Here is a 22366-nt window from a genome sequence, read left to right on the forward strand (position 1 = left end):
TTGTGTCGAGGCAGAGATCTGAGGAAAGGTACCAACAAATGTCTGCAGCATTGAAGGTCCCCAACAACACAGTGGTCTCCATCTTTCTTAAATGGAAGGAATTTGAAACCACCAAGACTCTTCCTAGAGCTGGCCACCCGGCCAAACTGAGCAATCAGGGGAGAAGGGCCTTGGTCAGGGAGGTGACCAAGAACCTGATGGTCACTCAAACAGAGCTCTAGAGTTCCTCTCTGGAGATGGAGAACCTTCCAGAAGGACAACAATCTCTGCAGCACTCAACCAATCAGGCCTTTATGGTAGAGTGGCCAGACGGAAGCCACTCCTCAGTAAAAGGCACATGACAGCTCACTTGATGTTTGCCAAAAGGCACCTAAAGGACTCTCGGACCATGAAAAACAAGATTCTCTGATCTGAGGAACCCAAGATTGGACTCTTTAGCCTAAATGCCAAACATCACATCTGGAGGAAACCTGGCACCATCCATACAGTGAAGCATAGTGGTGGCAGCATGCTGTGGGGATGTTTTTCTGCGGCAGGGCCTGGGAGACTAGTCAGGATTGCAGGAAAGAGGAACGAAGCAAAGTACAGAAAAATCCTTGATTAAAACCTGCTCCAGAGCACTCAGGACCTCAGACTGGGGTAAAGGTTCACCTTCTAACAGGACAACGAACATAAGCTCACAGCCAAGACAATGCAGGTGTGGCTTCGGGACAAGTCTCTTAATGTCCTTGAGTGAGACAGCCAGAGCCCGGACTTAAACCCAATCGAATATCTCTGGAGAAACCTGAAAATAGCTGTGCAGCGATGTTCCCCATACAACCTGACAGAGCTTGAGAGGATCTGCAGAGAAGAATGGGAGAACCTCCCCAAATAGAGGTGTGCCAAGCTTGTAGCGTCGTACCCAAGAAGACTCAATGCTCTAGTTGCTGCCAAAGGTGCTTCAACAAAAGTACTGAGTAAAAAGTTGAAATGTGGTAGAATTGCGCCGAAGTGGATGGTTGCCGTTTTACAGGCCCTTAACCAACCAATTGTTCTACTTTGTGTGTTTTTTCACATTGTTTGTAACTTATTTTGTATATAATGTTGATGCTACAGTCTCTTATGACCGAAAAGAGCTTCTTATCAGAACAGCGATTATTCACCTCCAACTGGATGAAGATTTTTTCTTTAATGGGTCTGATAGAAAGGATATACTGTTGCTCTCAGACAAGGCCCAAATCCCCATCATTCGCATGAAGAAAATAAGGAAATCCAGGGGGCGGGGATCAGGGTGCCTTGTGAGAATTTGTTGGCGAGTAGATAACCCGCCTCTACCATCCACTGTATTGGCCAACGTGCAATCTCTGGAGAATAAACTGGATGAGCACCGTTCGACATTAAAAACTGTAATATCTTATGTTTCACCAAGTTGTGGCTGAAGGACGACGCGGATAATCTACAGTTGGCTGTTTTCTCAGTGCATCGGCAGGACAGAACAGCTACATACGGTAAGACGAGGGGTGTCAATAACAGCTGGTGCACAATGTTTAATATTAATGTAGTCTTGAGGTATTGCTGCCTGAGGTAGAGTACCTCATGATAAGCTGTAGACAACACTATCTACCAAGAGTTAATCTATATTTTTCATGGCCGTCTATTTACCACCACAAACCGATGCTGGCACTAAGACCGCACTCAACGAGCTGTTTAAGGCCATAAGCAAACAAGAAAATGCTCATCCAGAAGCGGCGCTCCTAGTGGCTGGGTACTTTAATGCAGGCAAACTTAAGTCAGTTTTACCTCATTTCAACCTGCATGTTACATGTGCAACCAGAGGAAAAAAAACTCTAGACCAACTCTAATCCACACACAGAGAAGAGTACAAAGCTCTCCCTCGCCCTCCATTTGGCAAACCTGACCATAATTATATCTTCCTAATTCCTCCTTACAAGCAAAACCTAATGCAGGAAGTAGCAGTGACTCTCAATCACACTCCACATTGCCTATTCCCACCTGGATAAAAGGAACACCTATGTGAGAATGCTGTTCATTGACTTCAGCTCAGCGTTCAACACCATAGTGTTAAAATCTGTACAAAATACTGTAAAACTCATAATCTGGCAGTGTGGTTTAATTTGAAACTATTCCTCAACAAGATGCGTTAGAAAAAAGGTGATTTTTCTAACGAAGGGGGGAGGGATGAGAGGAGGAGGGGAGGAGGCAGGGGGGGAGGGATGAGAGGAGGAGGGGAGGAGGCAGCGGGGGAGGGATGAGAGGAGGAGGGGAGGAGGCAGGGGGGAGGGATGAGAGGAGGAAGGGGGAGGCAGGGGGGAGGGATGAGAGGAGGAGGGGAGGAGGCAGGCAGGGAGGGAGGGATGAGAGGAGGAGGGGAGGAGGCAGGGGGGGAGGGATGAGAGGAGGAGGGGAGGAGGCAGGGGGGGAGGGATGAGAGGAGGAGGGGAGGAGGCAGGGGGAGGGATGAGAGGAGGAGGGGAGGAGGCAGGGGGGAGGGATGAGAGGAGGAGGGGAGGAGGCGGGAGGGAGGGATGAGAGGAGGAGGGGAGGAGGCAGGGGGGAGGGATGAGAGGAGGAGGGAGGAGGCAGGGGGAGGGATGAGAGGAGGAAGGGAGGAGGCAGGGGGAGGGATGAGAGGAGGAGGGGAGGAGGCAGGGGGGATGAGAGGAGGAGGGGAGGAGGCAGGGGGGAGGGATGAGAGGAGGAGGGGAGGAGGCAGGGGGAGGGATGAGAGGAGGAGGGGAGGAGGCAGGGGGAGGGATGAGAGGAGGAGGGGAGGAGGCAGGGGGGATGAGAGGAGGAAGGGGGGAGGCAGGGGGGATGAGAGGTGGAGGGGAAGAGGCAGGGGGGAGGGATGAGAGGAGGGGAGGAGGCAGGGGGAGGGATGAGAGGAGGAGGGGGGGGGGGGCAGGGGGGAGGGATGAGAGGAGGAGGGGATTGAGGGAGCGATGGAGATCAGAGTGAACAAGGGAAACCTGGACCCTGCTGGGATATCAAACCGTGTTGTCTGCATCTATTCTGGCACCCTATTCCCTATATAGGGCCCATAGGGTTGTGGTAAAAGTAGTGTACTATATACAGAATAAGGTGTCATTTGGGACACGTCTTGGACAGAGGAAAGCTCACTGCAGCCTGAGAAGCTTGGCACGTGCACTGGGATGACGGTTTGAGAGGACTGGAGCGGGGTCAAAGTTTTAGGGAGGGAGTGGGAGTCAGTGAATCATCGCAATAAGAAGAAATGAAACTCTGATAGAATAATAGTGTAGAACATTTAAACATACAGAAATTCGACAGAGCAACAGACAAACTGACAAACTGATCGACGGACACACAGATAGACAGACTGAGACAGAGGAGGGGGCGTGCAGGCAGAGGTTGAGGGTGGGGGGGGCAGTCAGAGGTGCAGGGGTTGAGAGTGGGGGGAGGCAGTCAGAGAAAGGAGGGAAGTTGGTTTCTAGACATACTGACCTTCAGGTCCCTGTGCACTATGTCATGTTGGTGAATGTGATGAACACTGTCTAGAATCTGAGTGATACAATGACTGTGAAGACAAAACAGAGATAAGGAGAGGAGAGGAGGGAGAGATGGAGGGAGGGCAAGGTGGAAGGAGAGGAGATAAGAAGGTGGAGGAGACAAGTGGACAGGTAAACATAATGATGTGAGATGGAAGTGAAAAAAGAATGCCCAAATTGATGGAGAGAAAGGAGGAGAAGAGTTGATAGAGATGTTTGAGCCAGAAGGGTACAGGAAAAGTGAGGAGGAGGGAGTGAGGGATGGGAGGAACAGGGAGATGGAGAGAGAAATGGAAGGAAGAGGGGAAGTGAATAAATGCAGTGAGAAGTGAGGAGACAAAACCGTTTTAAACATGATGAGACACAAGACTACCAACAACGGCACAGAGAGAGAGGAGAGAGAGAGTAGAGAGAGAGACAGGAGGAGGATAGAGAGAGAGAGAGAGAGAGAGAGAGAGAGAGAGAGAGAGAGAGAAAGAGAGAGAGAGACAGGAGGAGGATAGAGAGAGAGAGAGGAGAGAGAGAGAGAGAGAGAGAGAGGGAGGGAGAGAGAGAGAGAGAGAGAGAGAGAGAGAGAGAGAGAGAGAGAGAGAGAGAGAGAGAGAGGAGAGAGAGAGAGAGAGAGAGAGAGAGAGGAGAGAGAGAGAGACAGGAGTAGGATGGAGAGAGAGAGAGGGAAGATAGAGAGAGACATGAAGAGGATAGATAGAGAGAGAGAGAAAGAGAGAAAAGAGAGAGAGACAGGAGAAGGATAGAGAGAGAGAGAAGATAGAGAGAAAGAGGGAGAGAGAGAGAGAAAGAGAGAAAGAGGGAGAGAGAGAGAGAGAGAGAGAGAGAGAGAGAGGGAGAGAGAGAGAGAGAGAGAGAGAGAGAGAGAGAGAGAGAGAGAGAGAGAGAGAGAGAGAGAGAGAAAAGTGAGAAGCTTGAGAGGGTGAAGGAGAAGGAGTGAAAGGGAGATAAGAAGAGTAAAGAGAGAAAGCAGGCGTGAGGAAGCGAGCGAGGAAGAGAGGAACGAAAGGCATACAGAGAGAAATAGAGGACAGCAGTGGATCGATGTGGACCTGTTATTTAAACTAACCAGTGGATAGCAGTGTGAGTGAAGTAAAGAGGTTAATGTGGCTTTCCACCCTGTGTGTGATGTGCAGTGAAAGAGTTCAATGTACTGGTTATACTGTGACTAATAACAGGATATAACGTGACTAATAGCAGGATATACTGTGACTAATAACAGGATATAACGTGACTAATAGCAGGATATACTGTGACTAATAACAGGATATAATGTGACTAATAGCAGGATATACTGTGACTAATAGCAGAATATACTGTGACTAACAGCAGGATATAATGTGACTAATAGCAGAATATACTGTGACTAACAGCAGGATATACTGTGACTAATAGCAGGATATAATGTGACTAATAGCAGGATATACTGTGACTAATAGCAGAATATACTGTGACTAACAGCAGGATATAATGTGACTAATAACAGGATATACTGTGACTAATAGCAGGATATAACATGACTAATAGCAGGATATAACATGACTAATAGCAGGATATAACGTGACTAACAGCAGGATATAATGGGACTAATAGCAGGATACACTGTGACTAATAGCAGGATATACTGTGACTAATAGCAGGATATAATGGGACTAATAGCAGGATACACTGTGACTAATAGCAGGATATACTGTGACTAACAGCAGGATATACTGTGACTAACAGCAGGATATACTGTGACTAATAGCGAGATATACTGTGACTAATAGCAGGATATAATGGGACAAACAGCAGGATATAATGTGACTAATAGCAGGATATACTGTGACTAATAGCAGGATATAATGTGACTAATAGCAGGATATAATGTGACTAATAGCAGGATACACTGTGACTAATAGCAGGATATACTGTGACTAACAGCAGGATATACTGTGACTAACAGCAGGATATACTGTGACTAATAACAGGATATAACGTGACTAATAGCAGGATATACTGTGACTAACAGCAGGATATACTGTGACTAACAGCAGGATATACTGTGACTAATAGCAGGATATACTGTGACTAATAGCAGGATATAATGGGACTAATAGCAGGATACACTGTGACTAATAGCAGGATATACTGTGACTAACAGCAGGATATACTGTGACTAATAGCAGGATATACTGTGACTAATAGCAGGATATACTGTGACTAACAGCAGGATATACTGTGACTAATAGCAGGATATACTGTGACTAACAGCAGGATATACTGTGACTAATAGCAGGATATACTGTGACTAACAGCAGGATATACTGTGACTAACAGCAGGATATACTGGGACTAATAGCAGGATATAACATGACTAATAGCAGGATATAACGTGACTAATAGCAGGATATACTGTGACTAATAGCAGGATATACTGTGACTAATAGCAGGATATACTGTGACTAACAGCAGGATATACTGTGACTAACAGCAGGATATACTGTGACTAATAGCAGGATATAACGTGACTAATAGCAGGATATAACGTGACTAATAGCAGGATATACTGTGACTAATAGCAGGATATACTGTGACTAATAGCAGGATATAATGTGACTAATAGCAGGATATACTGTGACTAATAGCAGGATATACTGTGACTAATAGCAGGATATAATGTGACTAATAGCAGGATATACTGTGACTAATAGCAGGATATACTGTGACTAATAGCAGGATATAACGTGACTAATAGCAGGATATACTGTGACTAATAGCAGGATATAATGTGACTAATAGTAGGATATAACGTGACTAATAGCAGGATATAACGTGACTAATAGCAGGATATACTGTGACTAATAGCAGGATATAACGTGACTAATAGCAGGATATAACGTGACTAATAGCAGGATATACTGGGACTAATAGCAGGATATACTGTGACTAATAGCAGGATATAATGTGACTAATAGCAGGATATAACGTGACTAATAGCAGGATATACTGTGACTAATAGCAGGATATACTGTGACTAATAGCAGGATATAATGTGACTAATAGCAGGATATAATGTGACTAATAGCAGGATATACTGTGACTAATAGCAGGATATAACGTGACTAATAGCAGGATATAACGTGACTAATAGCAGGATATACTGTGACTAATAGCAGGATACACTGTGACTAATAGCAGGATATACTGTGACTAACAGCAGGATATACTGGGACTAATAGCAGGATATAACATGACTAATAGCAGGATATAACGTGACTAATAGCAGGATATACTGTGACTAATAGCAGGATATACTGTGACTAATAGCAGGATATACTGTGACTAATAGCAGGATATACTGTGACTAATAGCAGGATATAATGTGACTAATAGCAGGATATACTGTGACTAATAGCAGGATATACTGTGACTAATAGCAGGATATAATGTGACTAATAGCAGGATATACTGTGACTAATAGCAGGATATACTGTGACTAATAGCAGGATATAACGTGACTAATAGCAGGATATACTGTGACTAATAGCAGGATATAATGTGACTAATAGTAGGATATAACGTGACTAATAGCAGGATATACTGTGACTAATAGCAGGATATAACGTGACTAATAGCAGGATATAACGTGACTAATAGCAGGATATACTGGGACTAATAGCAGGATATACTGTGACTAATAGCAGGATATAATGTGACTAATAGCAGGATATAACGTGACTAATAGCAGGATATACTGTGACTAATAGCAGGATATACTGTGACTAATAGCAGGATATAATGTGACTAATAGCAGGATATAATGTGACTAATAGCAGGATATACTGTGACTAATAGCAGGATATAACGTGACTAATAGCAGGATATAACGTGACTAATAGCAGGATATACTGTGACTAATAGCAGGATACACTGTGACTAATAGCAGGATATACTGTGACTAACAGCAGGATATACTGGGACTAATAGCAGGATATAACATGACTAATAGCAGGATATAACGTGACTAATAGCAGGATATACTGTGACTAATAGCAGGATATACTGTGACTAATAGCAGGATATACTGTGACTAACAGCAGGATATACTGTGACTAACAGCAGGATATACTGTGACTAATAGCAGGATATAACGTGACTAATAGCAGGATATAACGTGACTAATAGCAGGATATACTGTGACTAATAGCAGGATATACTGTGAATAATAGCAGGATGTAATGTGACTAATAGCAGGATATACTGTGACTAATAGCAGGATATACTGTGACTAATAGCAGGATATAATGTGACTAATAGCAGGATATACTGTGACTAATAGCAGGATATACTGTGACTAATAGCAGGATATAACGTGACTAATAGCAGGATATACTGTGACTAATAGCAGGATATAATGTGACTAATAGTAGGATATAACGTGACTAATAGCAGGATATACTGTGACTAATAGCAGGATATAACGTGACTAATAGCAGGATATAACGTGACTAATAGCAGGATATAATGTGACTAATAGCAGGATACACTGTGACTAATAGCAGGATATAACGTGACTAATAGCAGGATATACTGTGACTAATAGCAGGATACACTATGACTAATAGCAGGATATAACGTGACTAATAGCAGGATATACTGTGACTAATAGCAGGATATACTGTGACTAATAGCAGGATATAATGTGACTAATAGCAGGATATACTGTGACTAATAGCAGGATATACTGTGACTAATAGCAGGATATACTGTGACTAACAGCAGGATATACTGTGACTAATAGCGAGATATAACGTGACTAATAGCAGGATATAATGTGACTAATAGCAGGATATAATGTGACTAACAGCAGGATATACTGTGACTAACAGCAGGATATATCGTGACTAATAACAGGATATAACGTGACTAATAGCAGGATATAATGTGACTAATAGCAGGATATACTGTGACTAACAGCAGGATATACTGTGACTAATAGCAGGATATAACGTGACTAATAGCAGGATATACTGTGACTAACAGCAGGATATAATGTGACTAACAGCAGGATATACTGTGACTAACAGCAGGATATACTGTGACTAATAGCAGGATATAACGTGACTAATAGCAGGATATAATGTGACTAATAACAGGATATAATGTGACTAATAGCAGGATATACTGTGACTAATAGCAGGATACACTGTGACTAATAGCAGGATATACTGTGACTAACAGCAGGATATACTGTGACTAACAGCAGGATATACTGTGACTAATAGCAGGATATACTGTGACTAATAGCAGGATATACTGTGACTAACAGCAGGATATACTGTGACTAACAGCAGGATATACTGTGACTAATAGCAGGATATAACGTGACTAATAGCAGGATATACTGGGACTAATAGCAGGATATACTGTGACTAATAGCAGGATATAATGTGACTAATAGCAGGATATAACGTGACTAATAGCAGGATATACTGTGACTAATAGCAGGATATACTGTGACTAATAGCAGGATATAATGTGACTAATAGCAGGATATAATGTGACTAATAGCAGGATATACTGTGACTAATAGCAGGATATAACGTGACTAATAGCAGGATATAACGTGACTAATAGCAGGATATACTGTGACTAATAGCAGGATACACTGTGACTAATAGCAGGATATACTGTGACTAACAGCAGGATATACTGGGACTAATAGCAGGATATAACATGACTAATAGCAGGATATAACGTGACTAATAGCAGGATATACTGTGACTAATAGCAGGATATACTGTGACTAATAGCAGGATATACTGTGACTAACAGCAGGATATACTGTGACTAACAGCAGGATATACTGTGACTAATAGCAGGATATAACGTGACTAATAGCAGGATATAACGTGACTAATAGCAGGATATACTGTGACTAATAGCAGGATATACTGTGAATAATAGCAGGATGTAATGTGACTAATAGCAGGATATACTGTGACTAATAGCAGGATATACTGTGACTAATAGCAGGATATAATGTGACTAATAGCAGGATATACTGTGACTAATAGCAGGATATAATGTGACTAATAGTAGGATATAACGTGACTAATAGCAGGATATACTGTGACTAATAGCAGGATATAATGTGACTAATAGCAGGATATACTGTGACTAATAGCAGGATATACTGTGACTAATAGCAGGATATAACGTGACTAATAGCAGGATATACTGTGACTAATAGCAGGATATAATGTGACTAATAGTAGGATATAACGTGACTAATAGCAGGATATACTGTGACTAATAGCAGGATATAACGTGACTAATAGCAGGATATAACGTGACTAATAGCAGGATATACTGGGACTAATAGCAGGATATACTGTGACTAATAGCAGGATATAATGTGACTAATAGCAGGATATAACGTGACTAATAGCAGGATATACTGTGACTAATAGCAGGATATACTGTGACTAATAGCAGGATATAATGTGACTAATAGCAGGATATAATGTGACTAATAGCAGGATATACTGTGACTAATAGCAGGATATAACGTGACTAATAGCAGGATATAACGTGACTAATAGCAGGATATACTGTGACTAATAGCAGGATACACTGTGACTAATAGCAGGATATACTGTGACTAACAGCAGGATATACTGGGACTAATAGCAGGATATAACATGACTAATAGCAGGATATAACGTGACTAATAGCAGGATATACTGTGACTAATAGCAGGATATACTGTGACTAATAGCAGGATATACTGTGACTAACAGCAGGATATACTGTGACTAACAGCAGGATATACTGTGACTAATAGCAGGATATAACGTGACTAATAGCAGGATATAACGTGACTAATAGCAGGATATACTGTGACTAATAGCAGGATATACTGTGAATAATAGCAGGATGTAATGTGACTAATAGCAGGATATACTGTGACTAATAGCAGGATATACTGTGACTAATAGCAGGATATAATGTGACTAATAGCAGGATATACTGTGACTAATAGCAGGATATACTGTGACTAATAGCAGGATATAACGTGACTAATAGCAGGATATACTGTGACTAATAGCAGGATATAATGTGACTAATAGTAGGATATAACGTGACTAATAGCAGGATATACTGTGACTAATAGCAGGATATAACGTGACTAATAGCAGGATATAACGTGACTAATAGCAGGATATAATGTGACTAATAGCAGGATACACTGTGACTAATAGCAGGATATAACGTGACTAATAGCAGGATATACTGTGACTAATAGCAGGATACACTATGACTAATAGCAGGATATAACGTGACTAATAGCAGGATATACTGTGACTAATAGCAGGATATACTGTGACTAATAGCAGGATATAATGTGACTAATAGCAGGATATACTGTGACTAATAGCAGGATATACTGTGACTAATAGCAGGATATACTGTGACTAACAGCAGGATATACTGTGACTAATAGCGAGATATAACGTGACTAATAGCAGGATATAATGTGACTAATAGCAGGATATAATGTGACTAACAGCAGGATATACTGTGACTAACAGCAGGATATATCGTGACTAATAACAGGATATAACGTGACTAATAGCAGGATATAATGTGACTAATAGCAGGATATACTGTGACTAACAGCAGGATATACTGTGACTAATAGCAGGATATAACGTGACTAATAGCAGGATATACTGTGACTAACAGCAGGATATAATGTGACTAACAGCAGGATATACTGTGACTAACAGCAGGATATACTGTGACTAATAGCAGGATATAACGTGACTAATAGCAGGATATAATGTGACTAATAACAGGATATAATGTGACTAATAGCAGGATATACTGTGACTAATAGCAGGATACACTGTGACTAATAGCAGGATATACTGTGACTAACAGCAGGATATACTGTGACTAACAGCAGGATATACTGTGACTAATAGCAGGATATACTGTGACTAATAGCAGGATATACTGTGACTAACAGCAGGATATACTGTGACTAACAGCAGGATATACTGTGACTAATAGCAGGATATAACGTGACTAATAGCAGGATATACTGGGACTAATAGCAGGATATACTGTGACTAATAGCAGGATATAATGTGACTAATAGCAGGATATAACGTGACTAATAGCAGGATATACTGTGACTAATAGCAGGATATACTGTGACTAATAGCAGGATATAATGTGACTAATAGCAGGATATAATGTGACTAATAGCAGGATATACTGTGACTAATAGCAGGATATAACGTGACTAATAGCAGGATATAACGTGACTAATAGCAGGATATACTGTGACTAATAGCAGGATACACTGTGACTAATAGCAGGATATACTGTGACTAACAGCAGGATATACTGGGACTAATAGCAGGATATAACATGACTAATAGCAGGATATAACGTGACTAATAGCAGGATATACTGTGACTAATAGCAGGATATACTGTGACTAATAGCAGGATATACTGTGACTAACAGCAGGATATACTGTGACTAACAGCAGGATATACTGTGACTAATAGCAGGATATAACGTGACTAATAGCAGGATATAACGTGACTAATAGCAGGATATACTGTGACTAATAGCAGGATATACTGTGAATAATAGCAGGATGTAATGTGACTAATAGCAGGATATACTGTGACTAATAGCAGGATATACTGTGACTAATAGCAGGATATAATGTGACTAATAGCAGGATATACTGTGACTAATAGCAGGATATAATGTGACTAATAGTAGGATATAACGTGACTAATAGCAGGATATACTGTGACTAATAGCAGGATATAATGTGACTAATAGTAGGATATAACGTGACTAATAGCAGGATATACTGTGACTAATAGCAGGATATAACGTGACTAATAGCAGGATATAACGTGACTAATAGCAGGATATACTGTGACTAATAGCAGGATATAATGTGACTAACAGCAGGATATACTGTGACTAACAGCAGGATATAACGTGACTAATAACAGGATATAACGTGACTAATAGCAGGATATAATGTGACTAATAGCAGGATATACTGTGACTAACAGCAGGATATACTGTGACTAATAGCAGGATATAACGTGACTAATAGCAGGATATACTGTGACTAACAGCAGGATATAATGTGACTAACAGCAGGATATACTGTGACTAACAGCAGGATATACTGTGACTAATAGCAGGATATAACGTGACTAATAGCAGGATATAATGTGACTAATAACAGGATATAATGTGACTAATAGCAGGATATACTGTGACTAATAGCAGGATACACTGTGACTAATAGCAGGATATACTGTGACTAACAGCAGGATATACTGTGACTAACAGCAGGATATACTGTGACTAATAGCAGGATATACTGTGACTAATAGCAGGATATACTGTGACTAACAGCAGGATATACTGTGACTAACAGCAGGATATACTGTGACTAATAGCAGGATATAACGTGACTAATAGCAGGATATAATCTGACTAATAACAGGATATAATGTGACTAATAGCAGGATATAACGTGACTAATAGCAGGATATAACGTGACTAATAGCAGGATATAATGTGACTAATAGCAGGATATACTGTGACTAATAGCAGGATATAACGTGACTAATAGCGAGATATAACGTGACTAATAGCAGGATATAACGTGACTAATAGCAGGATATACTGTGACTAATAGCAGGATATAATGTGACTAATAGCAGGATACACTGTGACTAATAGCAGGATATACTGTGACTAATAGCAGGATATACTGTGACTAACAGCAGGATATACTGTGACTAATAGCGAGATATAACGTGACTAATAGCAGGATACACTGTAACTAACAGCAGGATATAACTTGACTAATAGCAGGATATAACGTGACTAATAGCAGGATATAATGTGACTAACAGCAGGATATACTGTGACTAACAGCAGGATATACTGTGACTAATAGCAGGATATAACGTGACTAATAGCAGGATATAACGTGACTAATAGCAGGATATAATGTGACTAATAGCAGGATATAACGTGACTAATAGCAGGATATACTGGGACTAATAGCAGGATATACTGTGACTAATAGCAGGATATAATGTGACTAATAGCAGGATATAACGTGACTAATAGCAGGATATAACGTGACTAATAGCAGGATATAATGTGACTAATAGCAGGATATAATGTGACTAATAGCAGGATATAACATGACTAATAGCAGGATATAATGTGACTAATAGCAGGATATACTGTGACTAATAGCAGGATATAACGTGACTAATAGCGAGATATAACGTGACTAATAGCAGGATATAACGTGACTAATAGCAGGATATACTGTGACTAATAGCAGGATATAATGTGACTAATAGCAGGATACACTGTGACTAATAGCAGGATATACTGTGACTAATAGCAGGATATACTGTGACTAACAGCAGGATATACTGTGACTAATAGCGAGATATAACGTGACTAATAGCAGGATACACTGTAACTAACAGCAGGATATAACTTGACTAATAGCAGGATATAACGTGACTAATAGCAGGATATAATGTGACTAATAGCAGGATATACTGTGACTAATAGCAGGATATAATGTGACTAATAGCAGGATATACTGGGACTAATAGCAGGATATAATGTGACTAATAGCAGGATATACTGTGACTAATAGCAGGATATACTGTGACTAATAGCAGGATATAACGTGACTAATAGCAGGATATACTGTGACTAATAGCAGGATATAACGTGACTAATAGTAGGATATAACGTGACTAATAGCAGGATATAACGTGACTAATAGCAGGATACACTATGACTAATAGCAGGATATAATGTGACTAACAGCAGGATATACTGTGACTAATAGCAGGATATAATGTGACTAACAGCAGGATATACTGTGACTAATAGCAGGATATAATGGGACTAATAGCAGGATATACTGTGACTAATAGCAGGATATAATGTGACTAATAGCAGGATATAATGGGACTAATAGCAGGATACACTATGACTAATAGCAGGATATAATGTGACTAACAGCAGGATATACTGTGACTAATAGCAGGATATAATGTGACTAACAGCAGGATATACTGTGACTAATAGCAGGATATACTGGGACTAATAGCAGGATATAACATGACTAATAGCAGGATATAACGTGACTAATAGCAGGATATACTGTGACTAATAGCAGGATATACTGTGACTAATAGCAGGATATACTGTGACTAATAGCAGGATATACTGTGACTAATAGCAGGATATAACGTGACTAATAGCAGGATATACTGTGACTAATAGCAGGATATACTGTGACTAATAGCAGGATATAACGTGACTAATAGCAGGATATACTGTGACTAATAACAGGATACACTGTGACTAATAGCAGGATATAACGTGACTAATAGCAGGATATACTGTGACTAATAACAGGATACACTGTGACTAATAGCAGGATATAACGTGACTAATAGCAGGATATAACATGACTAATAGCAGGATATAACGTGACTAATAGCAGGATATACTGTGACTAATAGCAGGATATACTGTGACTAATAGCAGGATATACTGTGACTAACAGCAGGATATACTGTGACTAACAGCAGGATATACTGTGACTAATAGCAGGATATAACGTGACTAATAGCAGGATATAACGTGACTAATAGCAGGATATACTGTGACTAATAGCAGGATATACTGTGAATAATAGCAGGATGTAATGTGACTAATAGCAGGATATACTGTGACTAATAGCAGGATATACTGTGACTAATAGCAGGATATAATGTGACTAATAGCAGGATATACTGTGACTAATAGCAGGATATAATGTGACTAATAGTAGGATATAACGTGACTAATAGCAGGATATACTGTGACTAATAGCAGGATATAACGTGACTAATAGCAGGATATAACGTGACTAATAGCAGGATATACTGGGACTAATAGCAGGATATACTGTGACTAATAGCAGGATATAATGTGACTAATAGCAGGATATAACGTGACTAATAGCAGGATATACTGTGACTAATAGCAGGATATACTGTGACTAATAGCAGGATATAATGTGACTAATAGCAGGATATAATGTGACTAATAGCAGGATATACTGTGACTAATAGCAGGATATAACGTGACTAATAGCAGGATATAACGTGACTAATAGCAGGATATACTGTGACTAATAGCAGGATACACTGTGACTAATAGCAGGATATACTGTGACTAACAGCAGGATATACTGGGACTAATAGCAGGATATAACATGACTAATAGCAGGATATAACGTGACTAATAGCAGGATATACTGTGACTAATAGCAGGATATACTGTGACTAATAGCAGGATATACTGTGACTAACAGCAGGATATACTGTGACTAACAGCAGGATATACTGTGACTAATAGCAGGATATAACGTGACTAATAGCAGGATATAACGTGACTAATAGCAGGATATACTGTGACTAATAGCAGGATATACTGTGAATAATAGCAGGATGTAATGTGACTAATAGCAGGATATACTGTGACTAATAGCAGGATATACTGTGACTAATAGCAGGATATAATGTGACTAATAGCAGGATATACTGTGACTAATAGCAGGATATACTGTGACTAATAGCAGGATATAACGTGACTAATAGCAGGATATACTGTGACTAATAGCAGGATATAATGTGACTAATAGTAGGATATAACGTGACTAATAGCAGGATATACTGTGACTAATAGCAGGATATAACGTGACTAATAGCAGGATATAACGTGACTAATAGCAGGATATACTGTGACTAATAGCAGGATATAATGTGACTAACAGCAGGATATACTGTGACTAACAGCAGGATATAACGTGACTAATAACAGGATATAACGTGACTAATAGCAGGATATAATGTGACTAATAGCAGGATATACTGTGACTAACAGCAGGATATACTGTGACTAATAGCAGGATATAACGTGACTAATAGCAGGATATACTGTGACTAACAGCAGGATATAATGTGACTAACAGCAGGATATACTGTGACTAACAGCAGGATATACTGTGACTAATAGCAGGATATAACGTGACTAATAGCAGGATATAATGTGACTAATAACAGGATATAATGTGACTAATAGCAGGATATACTGTGACTAATAGCAGGATACACTGTGACTAATAGCAGGATATACTGTGACTAACAGCAGGATATACTGTGACTAACAGCAGGATATACTGTGACTAATAGCAGGATATACTGTGACTAATAGCAGGATATACTGTGACTAACAGCAGGATATACTGTGACTAACAGCAGGATATACTGTGACTAATAGCAGGATATAACGTGACTAATAGCAGGATATAATCTGACTAATAACAGGATATAATGTGACTAATAGCAGGATATAACGTGACTAATAGCAGGATATAACGTGACTAATAGCAGGATATAATGTGACTAATAGCAGGATATACTGTGACTAATAGCAGGATATAACGTGACTAATAGCGAGATATAACGTGACTAATAGCAGGATATAACGTGACTAATAGCAGGATATACTGTGACTAATAGCAGGATATAATGTGACTAACAGCAGGATATACTGTGACTAACAGCAGGATATAACGTGACTAATAACAGGATATAACGTGACTAATAGCAGGATATAATGTGACTAATAGCAGGATATACTGTGACTAACAGCAGGATATACTGTGACTAATAGCAGGATATAACGTGACTAATAGCAGGATATACTGTGACTAACAGCAGGATATAATGTGACTAACAGCAGGATATACTGTGACTAACAGCAGGATATACTGTGACTAATAGCAGGATATAACGTGACTAATAGCAGGATATAATGTGACTAATAACAGGATATAATGTGACTAATAGCAGGATATACTGTGACTAATAGCAGGATACACTGTGACTAATAGCAGGATATACTGTGACTAACAGCAGGATATACTGTGACTAACAGCAGGATATACTGTGACTAATAGCAGGATATACTGTGACTAATAGCAGGATATACTGTGACTAACAGCAGGATATACTGTGACTAACAGCAGGATATACTGTGACTAATAGCAGGATATAACGTGACTAATAGCAGGATATAATCTGACTAATAACAGGATATAATGTGACTAATAGCAGGATATAACGTGACTAATAGCAGGATATAACGTGACTAATAGCAGGATATAATGTGACTAATAGCAGGATATACTGTGACTAATAGCAGGATATAACGTGACTAATAGCGAGATATAACGTGACTAATAGCAGGATATAACGTGACTAATAGCAGGATATACTGTGACTAATAGCAGGATATAATGTGACTAATAGCAGGATACACTGTGACTAATAGCAGGATATACTGTGACTAATAGCAGGATATACTGTGACTAACAGCAGGATATACTGTGACTAATAGCGAGATATAACGTGACTAATAGCAGGATACACTGTAACTAACAGCAGGATATAACTTGACTAATAGCAGGATATAACGTGACTAATAGCAGGATATAATGTGACTAACAGCAGGATATACTGTGACTAACAGCAGGATATACTGTGACTAATAGCAGGATATAACGTGACTAATAGCAGGATATAACGTGACTAATAGCAGGATATAATGTGACTAATAGCAGGATATAACGTGACTAATAGCAGGATATACTGGGACTAATAGCAGGATATACTGTGACTAATAGCAGGATATAATGTGACTAATAGCAGGATATAACGTGACTAATAGCAGGATATAACGTGACTAATAGCAGGATATAATGTGACTAATAGCAGGATATAATGTGACTAATAGCAGGATATAACATGACTAATAGCAGGATATAATGTGACTAATAGCAGGATATACTGTGACTAATAGCAGGATATAACGTGACTAATAGCGAGATATAACGTGACTAATAGCAGGATATAACGTGACTAATAGCAGGATATACTGTGACTAATAGCAGGATATAATGTGACTAATAGCAGGATACACTGTGACTAATAGCAGGATATACTGTGACTAATAGCAGGATATACTGTGACTAACAGCAGGATATACTGTGACTAATAGCGAGATATAACGTGACTAATAGCAGGATACACTGTAACTAACAGCAGGATATAACTTGACTAATAGCAGGATATAACGTGACTAATAGCAGGATATAATGTGACTAATAGCAGGATATACTGTGACTAATAGCAGGATATAATGTGACTAATAGCAGGATATACTGGGACTAATAGCAGGATATAATGTGACTAATAGCAGGATATACTGTGACTAATAGCAGGATATACTGTGACTAATAGCAGGATATAACGTGACTAATAGCAGGATATACTGTGACTAATAGCAGGATATAACGTGACTAATAGTAGGATATAACGTGACTAATAGCAGGATATAACGTGACTAATAGCAGGATACACTATGACTAATAGCAGGATATAATGTGACTAACAGCAGGATATACTGTGACTAATAGCAGGATATAATGTGACTAACAGCAGGATATACTGTGACTAATAGCAGGATATAATGGGACTAATAGCAGGATATACTGTGACTAATAGCAGGATATAATGTGACTAATAGCAGGATATAATGGGACTAATAGCAGGATACACTATGACTAATAGCAGGATATAATGTGACTAACAGCAGGATATACTGTGACTAATAGCAGGATATAATGTGACTAACAGCAGGATATACTGTGACTAATAGCAGGATATACTGGGACTAATAGCAGGATATAACATGACTAATAGCAGGATATAACGTGACTAATAGCAGGATATACTGTGACTAATAGCAGGATATACTGTGACTAATAGCAGGATATACTGTGACTAATAGCAGGATATACTGTGACTAATAGCAGGATATAACGTGACTAATAGCAGGATATACTGTGACTAATAGCAGGATATACTGTGACTAATAGCAGGATATAACGTGACTAATAGCAGGATATACTGTGACTAATAACAGGATACACTGTGACTAATAGCAGGATATAACGTGACTAATAGCAGGATATACTGTGACTAATAACAGGATACACTGTGACTAATAGCAGGATATAACGTGACTAATAGCAGGATATAACATGACTAATAGCAGGATATAACGTGACTAATAGCAGGATATACTGTGACTAATAGCAGGATACACTGTGACTAATAGCAGGATATACTGTGACTAATAGCAGGATATAACGTGACTAATAGCAGGATATAATGTGACTAATAGCAGGATATACTGTGACTAATAGCAGGATATACTGTGACTAATAGCAGGATATACTGTGACTAACAGCAGGATATAATGTGACTAATAGCAGGATATACTGTGACTAATAGCAGGATATACTGTGACTAATAGCAGGATATACTGTGACTAATAACAGGATATAACGTGACTAATAGCAGGATATAACGTGACTAACAGCAGGATATAATGTGACTAATAGCAGGATATACTGTGACTAACAGCAGGATATACTGTGACTAATAGCAGAATATACTGTGACTAATAACAGGATATAACGTGACTAATAGCAGGATATAACGTGACTAACAGCAGGATATCATGTGACTAATAGCAGGATATACTGTGACTAACAGCAGGATATACTGTGACTAATAGCAGAATATACTGTGACTAATAACAGGATATAACGTGACTAATAGCAGGATATAACGTGACTAATAGTAGGATATAATGGGACTAATAGCAGGATATACTGTGACTAATAGCAGGATATAATGTGACTAATAGCAGGATATAATGGGACTAATAGCAGAATATACTGTGACTAATAGTAGGATATAACGTGACTAATAGCAGGATATACTGTGACTAATAGCAGGATATAATGGGACTAATAGCAGGATATACTGTGACTAATAGCAGGATATAACGTGACTAATAGCAGGATATAATGTGACTAATAGCAGGATATACTATGACTAATAGCAGGATATAACGTGACTAATAGCAGGATATACTGTGACTAATAACAGGATATAACGTGACTAATAGCAGGATATAATGTGACTAATAGCAGGATATACTGTGACTAATAACAGGATATAACGTGACTAATAGCAGGATATAATGTGACTAATAGCAGGATACACTATGACTAATAGCAGGATATACTGTGACTAATAGCAGGATATAACATGACTAATAGCAGGATATAATGTGACTAATAGCAGGATATACTGTGACTAATAGCAGGATATAACGTGACTAATAGCAGGATATACTGTGACTAATAGCAGGATATACTGTGACTAATAGCAGGATATAATGGGAATAATAGCAGGATATATTGGGACTAATAGAAGGATATAATGGGACTAACAGCAGAATATAACGTGACTAATAGCAGGATACACTGTAACTAACAGCAGGATATAACTTGACTAATAGCAGGATATAACGTGACTAATAGCAGGATATAATGTGACTAATAGCAGGATATACTGTGACTAATAGCAGTATATAATGGGACTAATAGCAGGATATACTGTGACTAATAGCAGGATATACTGTGACTAATAGCAGGATATACTGTGACTAATAGCAGGATATACTGTGACTAATAGCAGGATATACTGTGACTAATAGCAGGATATAATGGGACTAATAGCAGGATATACTGTGACTAATAGCAGGATATAATGTGACTAATAGCAGGATATACTGTGACTAATAGCAGGATATAATGGGACTAATAGCAGGATATAACGTGACTAATAGCAGGATATACTGTGACTAATAGCAGGATATACTGTGACTAATAGCAGGATATACTGGGACTAATAACAGGATATACTGTGACTAATAGCAGGATATACTGGGACTAATAGCAGGATATACTGGGACTAATAGCAGGATATACTGTGACTAATAGCAGGATATACTGGGACTAATAGCAGGATATAACGTGACTAATAGCAGGATATACTGTGACTAATAGCAGGATATACTGTGACTAATAGCAGGATATACTGTGACTAATAGCAGGATACACTGTGACTAAGAGCAGGATACACTGTGACTAATAGCAGGATATACTGTGACTAATAGCAGGATACACTGTGACTAAGAGCAGGATACACTGTGACTAATAGCAGGATATACTGTGACTAATAGCAGGATATACTGTGACTAATAGCAGGATACACTGTGACTAAGAGCAGGATATAACGTGACTAATAGCAGGATATACTGTGACTAATAGCAGGATACACTGTGACTAATAGCAGGATATACTGTGACTAATAGCAGGATATAACGTGACTAATACATTATAGGAGTAGAGACATATATACATTATACTGTAGGGGTAGACCTCTCTCCTCTCTCTCTCAGACCCTAAGGAAGACAGATCAACCAGAGTTGCTCTCTTCAGACTGCCCACATATGTGACTGGGTCAGCCGGTTTGAGCCACAATGTTGCTCTGGTCTCAGAAGGACAGAAAACAGACACTGGGAAGTGGAATCCCTGGATGTAGTCCTTGCGTCTCAATCAGATAGTGATTGTATTCTAGTTATTATGCTGTGCATTGAGCTTTCAACAGGGCCGCTTTCAGGCATAAGCTACGTATGCGACTTGTAGTAATCATGGCTGAATACCAACGGGGAAAGTGCTTTTTATAGTCATTTTAACATGGCATAAGTCATTACAAAATGTGTGTAAAACTTAACTTCAA

General features: G+C 39.2%; 1 protein-coding gene across 11 annotated transcripts in view; it reads right to left on the reverse strand.

The window, feature by feature from the left end:
- LOC129826629 (calcium/calmodulin-dependent protein kinase type II subunit beta-like) overlaps positions 1-22366 on the reverse strand; it is a 155095-nt gene that overhangs the window by 86612 nt on the left and 46117 nt on the right. For 2 of the 11 annotated variants that reach the window (XM_055887566.1, XM_055887555.1), the window contains exon 6: positions 3463-3535. The exons of the other annotated variants lie outside the window; for them this stretch is intronic. In XM_055887566.1, the coding sequence (XP_055743541.1) occupies positions 3463-3535 (73 nt within the window). The remainder of the gene's footprint in view (positions 1-3462; positions 3536-22366) is intronic. 11 annotated transcript variants of the gene reach the window in all.

Source organism: Salvelinus fontinalis, chromosome 28 (assembly GCF_029448725.1).
Source record: "Salvelinus fontinalis isolate EN_2023a chromosome 28, ASM2944872v1, whole genome shotgun sequence".
Taxonomy (NCBI): domain Eukaryota; kingdom Metazoa; phylum Chordata; class Actinopteri; order Salmoniformes; family Salmonidae; genus Salvelinus; species Salvelinus fontinalis.